Genomic DNA, 9077 nt, shown 5'->3' on the forward strand with positions numbered 1-9077 from the left:
CTTGCAAAAGGTCAGAACAGCGTATTTCCAAGGGAGGCCTTGCAAATACTGAGTATTTGTGACGAATGCAGTTCCAATGGTACATTTGCAAGCGTATCTCCTTGCAAATGGCCTTTTTGGGCTTGTTGCAAGCGTATCTTCTTGCAAAAGGCCATTTTTCTTGCCATGTAAAAAAATCAGATTCTAGTAGTGTAGGATAGTCATAAACGGTTCATTATTTGACAAATCAATGAGCCAACTCACTTTTCCGAAATTTCAGAATTTTCATGTCAACTGTATTAATTTGTTCTGCAGCACCACATGCACCGCAACCATTCAATCTTCTCATATGCCAACAATCCAAGACCCGCTGCACCTCAACAGAATTACCAATCACAACCCAATTACCAATCAAGGTACAACAATTCTAAACCAAACTAACAGCCAAGTTAGTACAACCAACCGCAGAGACCTAACCTCGCAGAATTGATGGAGAGATTCCTAGAGAAGCAAGACAAGGCAAATGCCGACATCACACAAAAGATCGAAACCTTAGCGAACCGCAACAAAGATTTGGAGGATCACATCTCCAAAATGGCAAGAGAACTCCCAAGTATCACACGCGGAAAAGACAAATTTCCAGGCCAACCGGAAGAAAATCCAAGAGAGACTTGCAAGTGTTTCACACACACGCTAAGAAGCGACACAACTTACAAGGACCTTGAATGTCCAATCTTACTTCCGATAAAATGCATGCAGAACCACCGCATTCCGACAAATATGAGCCGCACCAATCAAAGTCGCCCATAATCAAAGCATAGATAGACCTGATTGAGGAGCAGAATGACACCATAGGTGGAGACGAACGATAATCTGAGCCTGAGGAAACCTTTTGATTACTCTTCTAACATTAATCTTGTATACATCATCGAGGCCACGAAGGAACCCCCACCAGATAAAGAACAACCATCTCAACCAAATAGAGAACCACCACCTTAGCCATGTGAGACACAATCGCTCCAAGCAGGAGAGCCCATGACAGAAAACGATAGGCAACTCGAACTCGAAATACGTAAATTCTTCAAAGAACAAGCAAAGGTGAAATATAGAAAGAGACTGACAATTCTCGACTGTCTCGTGGCTAGAGTGAAAGAGAAAGAAGAACGCAAATTCATGGAGTCCCAAGCCACCCCTATTCATGAGATGTCTGATCAACCTCGTTGCTTATACTTCAAAGAAATGGAAAAACACTTGCTTGATAGCTCAGACATACCTGAGTCCAGCTCTCAGGAGACCCGACACTGGAGGAGAGAAATCCTCTATCAACCTGGGACCGAGCCTCGATACTCACCATCTGGCATCCACTACGTGACTAAAGATGTCAGCCACATTCTAGTTGGTTGCTTCCATCCAGGTTACAAGGTCCAATTGGCAATCAAGATCATTGAAGAGTTTTGGAGTGAGCTAAAAGACCTTATAAGGAAGATGGAGGACATGTGAAACATTCAATCCATAACACCTTAATGATACATCAGTAACATTCCATTCGAGTCGCCTCATAATCCGCAAACCAAAGGAACCAAATCCTACTCAAGCCACCATAGGTGAAGAAGATGAGGCTCATGAAGAAAAAATGAAACTTGCACCACTATCATAACCACTAAGAACTTCATGATCCCACTGAGAGTGACACCTCTGAATCAACGTAAGAGCATCCCGAAGAAAACTGACAAGAGAAAATCAAGCTAAAGACTATAAACAAGCACTTCTTAGGAGGCAACCCAAGAACTCTTTACTTATTTATTTATCATTTTTTTCTTTCTAAAAATTCAAAAATATATCATTTCATCTTAAACTGGGATTTTAATCACATGGCTACTAATCTTACATGTAGAAGGAGTTTCTGGAAAAGTTTCGTCGAAAAATTCGAAGGTCGTCATGGAAATTTGGGACCGTATGGCCAATACAGACCCAATACATACATAACCAACACAGAAAACTAATGTTCAAGTACTAGTTACGGACCACAACCAAGCTCTGAAAATAACCAACTTTCAATTTCTGCGCTGCAAGACCCAAAATTTGAATTTTAACGAACAAAAACTGCCCACTACTCCACTTCCTGATAACCCTTGGCATCCCTACACCCTTATATAAACATTCATTCTTAGATTGACATCCAAGAAACACAAATTTCAGAAATTTTCCAGAAAATTGCGCAATCAGAGCAAAAAATTCGACTAAGTTCTTCTTCCTCCTAGTTAATATGGTCCGTATAACCCAATACGGTCCGTAACTGAAGGGTCAAAATCAGAGCTAATAATATTTATAACCCTAATTGTTACCTTAACATTGGTATTAGTCTATGCTAATGTATTTCCGCCTTCTGGTATGAATCAAAGATAATGGATAGTGTTCCATGTTAATTGCTAATGTTAGAGACTATTTTTAGAGTAATTACCATCTTAATTATAGAGTTCTACAATTCAAGTCATCAACTCAAATAATCTATAATACGACAAATACTCTAGACCATAACACTAACAAGATCTAGTAAGAAACTTGACTTGATCTTGCTTTGCTTATTATTCTAATCATGTTTACAAATTTTTCTTATTTTTTGGATTATTTTTCTCTTTAGGTTACTTGTGCACACATGAGAGTAAATGTGACAACAGTAGTCCGTCTCAGCAAAGAGACCAATTAAAAGTAACTTGAATTCTTCTTAGGCGGTTAGTTTGGTTGTTTTCTTTGGGTAGCGTACAAATTGGGCCTAAAGTTTTTTTTTCTATTGGGCTTACATTTGGGCCTAAAAGTTTCAAAACAGTCGTTTTAATTCCTAGCTGAATTGGATTCATTCGAGTTGGAGTTTCGTGACTCGACCAAATTTCAATCTTTTAATATGCAAATATTATATAGATTAACATCAATTCAATATTTCAAAACTGAGGAAATGGAGAGAAATGTCATCTTTAGTATCGATCAGCCATAAAATTGTATGCGCAATAATTATGTGACTTTAGTTATTGGATGATAGATCAAAGATGATTTAATCACATACAAGATCACTGAAAGCAAATAAATCTGCAGACAATAAATTAAAATTTACAATAAGGTAAAAAAAAAATAATAAAGATTTTTTTCCTCCGCCACAGTTATATCCAAAACAAATCGAACAAGTACAATTCACTAGAATCACATGGGTAATTGAAATTCTCCCAATCACCCCCCACAGTTATATCCAAAACAAATCGAACAAGTACAATTCACTAGAATCACATGGGCAATTGAAATTAAATGATGACGTGGGTTCTTTGAAATCCAATCCGGTTAACCGATTTATTTCTCAAAACATATTTTCTTCTTTACCGGTTTATATCCGGTTTCTTTCTCAAAACATATTTCCTTCATTACCAGCATTACCAGTTACTAGTATCGTGCCCGTGCGTTGCGACGGGAACATTTTATTAGAAAAAGAAATTATCATACAAAGTCAGATAAGCCGAAATCAAGGACATAATATAAGAAAAATAAATTCTCATACAAAATCAGATAAGCCGAAATCAATAGCTAGCCTTCAATGTAGAATCATCATCTTTCGATAAAGAGAGAAAATTCTGAAAAATAAAAATCATAAAAACTTCAGCTTTGAATATTTTAAAACAAGTTTCAAATAAATTTAATGTAATCATGCTTTTTTTTTGTTTCGCGGTTCATTCCAACATCTGGATTTTGTCACATGGCGTGAAGACACCACTTGAATTTTCTTTCTTGAAAGAAAACCTTTTAAATATCATTGGCTCATAATATTGGAAATTCATCAGCTCCTGGTCTGAGAAAATGTGATCAAACCCAAAAAAACTGAATATATACCCTCTTCTACAACAACACTAAATTAGGCCATAATAATTTTCAGTAAAACATTTGCTAGAAATAAAACTCTTCTCAAAGAAAAGCAAAAGATCTTTCCTCCTGATTTTGTCATATTTTTCTGAACAACAATTAATATATATCAAGTTTGATCAATTTCTATTATTTCAAGTATTTAGCAGGAAGCATATTATTGATATTACTAAGCTCTATAAACTACAAAGATGCTTATTCCCTCAATTTTAACATATCTATTAAATAGCCTTTAAACTGGAAATTCTCTCAATTGAACGAAGACAGCTGTTTTCTCTCGGGAATGCTAAAGTGTCTGGACTTACCTTCATATTTTGCTTTTTTCACCAAATCGTCTGCAGAATTTAACTACAAAAGTGAAAAAAGTTACATATTTGGATAGCATATGAAGCTGGTGCAGCATTAGCACAGTTGGTTTCTGTTTTCTCCTCTTTTTCCTTAACTTCTTGGTATAACATATTTCTGAAGTCACAAGACACCAAAGAAATTGCATACCTGAATCGGTTGTAGTTGGAGAGTCTTTGACTGGAGAGCAGGGATTCCTGGAGACCACATCTGGATTTGCATTAAATACAACCACTATAAATCAATACCTCCAAAACAACAAAAATAATAGTTAAGTGCAGTAGTCATAGTGATGTACAACTGGTACCAAAAAACACTGTAATCCTCTAACTGGCACAGCTGCACAAGACCAATTCATGATCTGAATCAGTTCTCTGTTCATAAAATGGACAAAGAAATACAAAATACAAAGAAAGACAGTTTGATTGAATAAAAAATCCTAAAGTGTAGTCGAGCAGATAGCAAGTAAGAAAATATTATCCTTGTACACAGGTTGATACCAATCTGTAACTATATTACAACAATGTAGTCATAGACTCATAACATTAAGCTTACATGGGGTCTAACTGAGAAATGTTTACACATGGTTATTGCTTGTCATTTTCCTCCACCTTGTCAGAATCGGAGTCACTGCCATTGTATCCTATTCAAGCATACAAAAAAAAAATGCTTTAAACTATAGGCCCTACTAAGTATAATTGTCTTTTTTTTCTCTTTAAAATAATATTTTCTTCAATTCAAATTTCATTTTAAAATTATATTGCTAAACTTTTCTTCATTTTGAAACTATCATATTGAAATGAAAATCTCATTAGAAAGGACTTATTATACAATTGTTTTCATCCTGTCACAAAAAGGTCCCTATCCAGGGACTGTTTTCTAAAACAATTTTGTTTTCTGTCACAGTTCAGTCCTTGAATACTGTCAGACATGAAATTTTACACTACAAACCCTGTTATTTACCAGAATTCACTCAGGGATGTATAGTATACTGGAAATTTACAGAAAAGGCCCTGGAAAGTTGCAGAATAATGCAGAATTGTGCAGAATGTTGGAAAGTTACAGAATGCCCTTGAAAAAACCAAAATTTTCCAGTTTCACCACTAATCCTTGGGGTCAATTATCATGGAAGGAATTACCTTGTAGAGAAATTAAAAGATCCATGTTAAGACAGCAGTTGATTTTTCATGACCTGCCATAACCACACAAAATCAATCATCTCTCAGTTGTTTTGCTAGAAACCCTACAAATGAACAGAAAGTTACATTCTACTTCAAAAATAAAATTTAAAATTATGTTTATGGTAGAAAAGAGTAACTATTACATCACCAACAGAAGCCAAGAGAAAGTGGAGGCAGCATGTCAAACAGCTCTCCTAGCTTCAATTCTCCTAGCTACATTAAAATTACAAGAATGAGAGGTTAACAAGATATTCAAATAGATTATTTTTTTTGTTAAATCAGAAAATAAAGTCCTATGTAATTTTGTCAAAATGCTCATGCCACCTATGTTCGCTGCATATCCAGTAGGGTTATATCATAAATAATAAATATAGTCATAACAACTTATATGTCAACTGCGTTATGTGGTTATACATGAGCAAATTATAGAAATAGAACTATGGAACATATTAGATGCTTATTTCATGTGGTTATACATGAGCAAATTTTAGAAATAGAACTATGGAACATATTAGATGCTTATTTCATGTGGTTATACATGAGCAAATTTTAGAAATAGAACTATGGAACATATTAGATGCTTATTTCAATTAATTGTAGGATTAAGTTTAGTTGAGAATTCAACGTGGTTTGATACTCTAACTTCATTCATGGTTATGCTTCTTGTGGGTCAGGATATCCTACAAAAGAAGAACGACACATTGTACTCTATTTATTTGTTATAATCATAAATCTATTTATTGCACATAAGGTGTTTGACTTCCTATCATAACTCGGGAGATTTTCAAGTAAAAGCTCCCATTAAGGCTCCAGAAATTCAGTAAAAGATCTCAAAAGTAAATATAAGTAGCAAAAGCATACCATCAGAAAGCCGTGTAGCCAACCCGAAATCAGCGAGCTTCATTCTGCCAGATTCCGTGAGTAGAATATTCTCAGGCTTAATATCCCTGTGTACAACCCCCATTTCGTGACAGTACTTGACGATCCCCATCAACTCCTTGACTACTTCAGCTGCATTTCTCTCACAAAACTGAGCCCGCTCCTTCACCAAAAAATCTGACAGCCGACCACCAGAGCACAACTCCATGACTATGTAAAATTTATCTTTATCATCAAAAACTTCTTTGAGGGTTACAACACCAGGATGGCCTGAGAGGTGCTGCATTATCTCAACCTCTATGTGGGCCGTGTTCTCTTCACCAGTATCCTTCAGAAGCTCCTTGCATGCAAAATGTTCACCGGTCAATTTACTATAGCAGATGTGTACAGATCCAAACCTGCCGCGACCGAGCTCTTCACCTAGTTGAAGAATAGAATTTTGTCAGAAGGTTTAGGAGAACCATTTAAAATCATATCATGCTAATTCAATCTGTAATTGACACTGCCCTATAAGAACATTGTGAAAGCATTATAACCCTAAGCAGGAATAACCTAATCCAAGTATGACAATAGCGAATTTGGTACCAGATGGTCAGGGCTAGTACAGCTATTCTGTTAAGCGTAAAACCTTAACAACAAGCACTATGGTAAAGTTTTTCCTTCAATTGGTCGCAGCTTCTTTCTCTTAATTTCATTTTTGTTCCACGATTTATTCCATTAATTTTTTCCAATCGACTAAATCTACATACCTATCGAGTAGTACTGATCCAGATTCTTTCTTCTCCCGAACTGAGCAGCCGCCTCAACGCACCCGCTCTTCCGTTTGAGCCCACGGCAGGCTCCGTCCGGCGACCCGAGTTGCACCGCTGGTGCCTGTTTCTTGCTCTTCTTAATCCGGCGATCAGTATCGCCGCGACTTCATACTCTCCATTGAGAGCCTGCTCCAATGCTTCGTCATCTTTCAAACCATTTATAAGCAGATCACTTGCCTAGGGTTTGCTTGAGGAACAAAGGCGGGACGGCCTCTAAGTCTGACCCGTCAGGGAGGGAGACGATCAGAGAGAGAGAGTGAGGAGAGTGTTTGTGCTCGAAAGAGAGAGCGAAGGTTTGGGTTCGGTGCTCTACCGAGAGAGAGGACGAAGGAAATGGCGGAGGTTCTTTCTTCTTCTTTTTTTGGAATAAGGGAGCGGGGAAGTGATTGGGGAGGGAGATGGAAAAAAGAAATTGCTGGGAAAAGAGGCGCAGCTCCAAAGAAAAAAATTACACTCATTGGATAATCTGCACGATTTTTTATTCAGATCCAACAGTGCAGAACAAAAAAATTTGTGACAAGATGTGTGGCTATACATGTGACGGGTATAATTTTCACTAAATTTAGACTTCTACACAGAAAAATAATGTATTTAATCAAAATAAGATAGATTATTTATTTAAATAGCTCAAATTCAATAAAAAAAAAAAATCAGAACTCTTGCAGAATCTAGACATTAAGCTCCTTAATAAGAAGGAGAGATATCCAGTTATTTCTTTTATGCCACGTGGATAAGCGAATGGCTTCCAGATGTGAAGTGCAGTGGTTATCAGCCGTACGCGTATGCACGGGGTGAATTCCTTCCTCTCAAAGAGACATTAAAGTTGGCAAGGCCATGCAATTTTGTCTGAACTTAGTCTCTATTCAAGTACAATACCATATGAACTATTGTCTGATCGTTTTATGTGAATTTAATTATGTGCGTACTCTACTCTTAGGTGCATGAAGCGCTTCCAGGAAACTATTTTAACAGCTTGGTACTGAATAGGTACAAAAATTAATGGGTCAGACTATATGTATCATAGCACTCACGTGTTTGGATTTTTATTCGATTAACTTTTTAATAGATTTTCTTGTTTGATAATTGAATTTAGAGTGAAAAAATAGCACGGCGGAGCCGGTATCGTCACGAAACAGTTCGGTTACGGTACGTAACGGCGCGGTACGCATGTCAGATACGTACCGTAATTTGCGTATATTGTGCTGTGACCATTCACGTGCTGTAATTATCTTTTGAAACTTTAACATGACACGTCACGTCACGTGAAAGATCTAATCACAGCAGAGCACGTAGTCACGTGAGTCACGTGTAATTAGGATCATTAAATATTGATTAGATGGTATGAATACTTGCACGACGGATAACCCAAAAGTACATCATCATGGATCTCATTTGAAAGAGAAAATTACGTAAAAGACGTCCATGATTTTAGATTTACAAATTTCCTCACAGATCATCAGAAATATTGAGGAGATTGAATGGAGAAAAAAAATCCAATTCTAAAAACGTGTAAAAGGTGTGTGTGATGTGTCTCATTTTTTTTTCGAAATACTTGATATCTTAGGTATGAATACTTGATATATTATATATTAACACTTGTATGCATAAGTATCCATATTTGCATGCGTCAGTTATGAAATCTATCAAATATTAGGTGGTCTCCCAAGTAATTAATGAAGTTAAGTTAGTTAACTGTTCCTACAAGTTGTTTCTCTGTGAAATATGTAGAAAGTGAACTAGTCAAATTTTAAGCAATTTGAAAAGAGGAGGGTTCAAATGCCTCCATTTTTTGTGCCTCCACCATGCCTCCATTTTTTAAAACTTTAATAATTCAAAATTTAAAACTTAAAAGTCAAAATAAAACCGTTGGATATGATCTACATCATTTTATCTATGCACGTGTAAAAAATTATGACATTTCAATTTTATTTGGGTTGTCATCAAGAGCTTGTTAAAAACTTACTAATGTGGATCATTT

General features: G+C 36.3%; 1 protein-coding gene and 1 long non-coding RNA gene across 2 annotated transcripts; both read right to left on the reverse strand.

Annotated features, from left to right (window-relative positions):
• Nucleotides 1-3952: 3952 nt before the first annotated feature.
• LOC144574892 (uncharacterized) lies at nucleotides 3953-5435 on the reverse strand. The gene is made up of 4 exons (XR_013518303.1): nucleotides 5367-5435; nucleotides 4783-4870; nucleotides 4378-4475; nucleotides 3953-4230 (listed from the first exon to the last, which is right to left on the reverse strand). It is a non-coding gene; the product is annotated as an uncharacterized LOC144574892 (long non-coding RNA).
• A 738-nt stretch (nucleotides 5436-6173) lies between these two features.
• On the reverse strand, nucleotides 6174-8311 carry LOC144575159 (serine/threonine-protein kinase PEPKR2-like). Its single transcript, XM_078325277.1, has 4 exons — nucleotides 8282-8311; nucleotides 8026-8078; nucleotides 7037-7203; nucleotides 6174-6707 (listed from the first exon to the last, which is right to left on the reverse strand). The coding sequence occupies exons 1-4, from the start codon at nucleotides 8309-8311 to the stop codon at nucleotides 6226-6228; spliced, it is 732 nt and encodes a 243-aa protein (XP_078181403.1). The 3' UTR covers nucleotides 6174-6225.
• Between the last annotated feature and the right edge of the window lie 766 nt (nucleotides 8312-9077).

This window comes from Carex rostrata, chromosome 23 (genome assembly GCF_964058835.1).
Source record: "Carex rostrata chromosome 23, lpCarRost1.2, whole genome shotgun sequence".
Taxonomy (NCBI): domain Eukaryota; kingdom Viridiplantae; phylum Streptophyta; class Magnoliopsida; order Poales; family Cyperaceae; genus Carex; species Carex rostrata.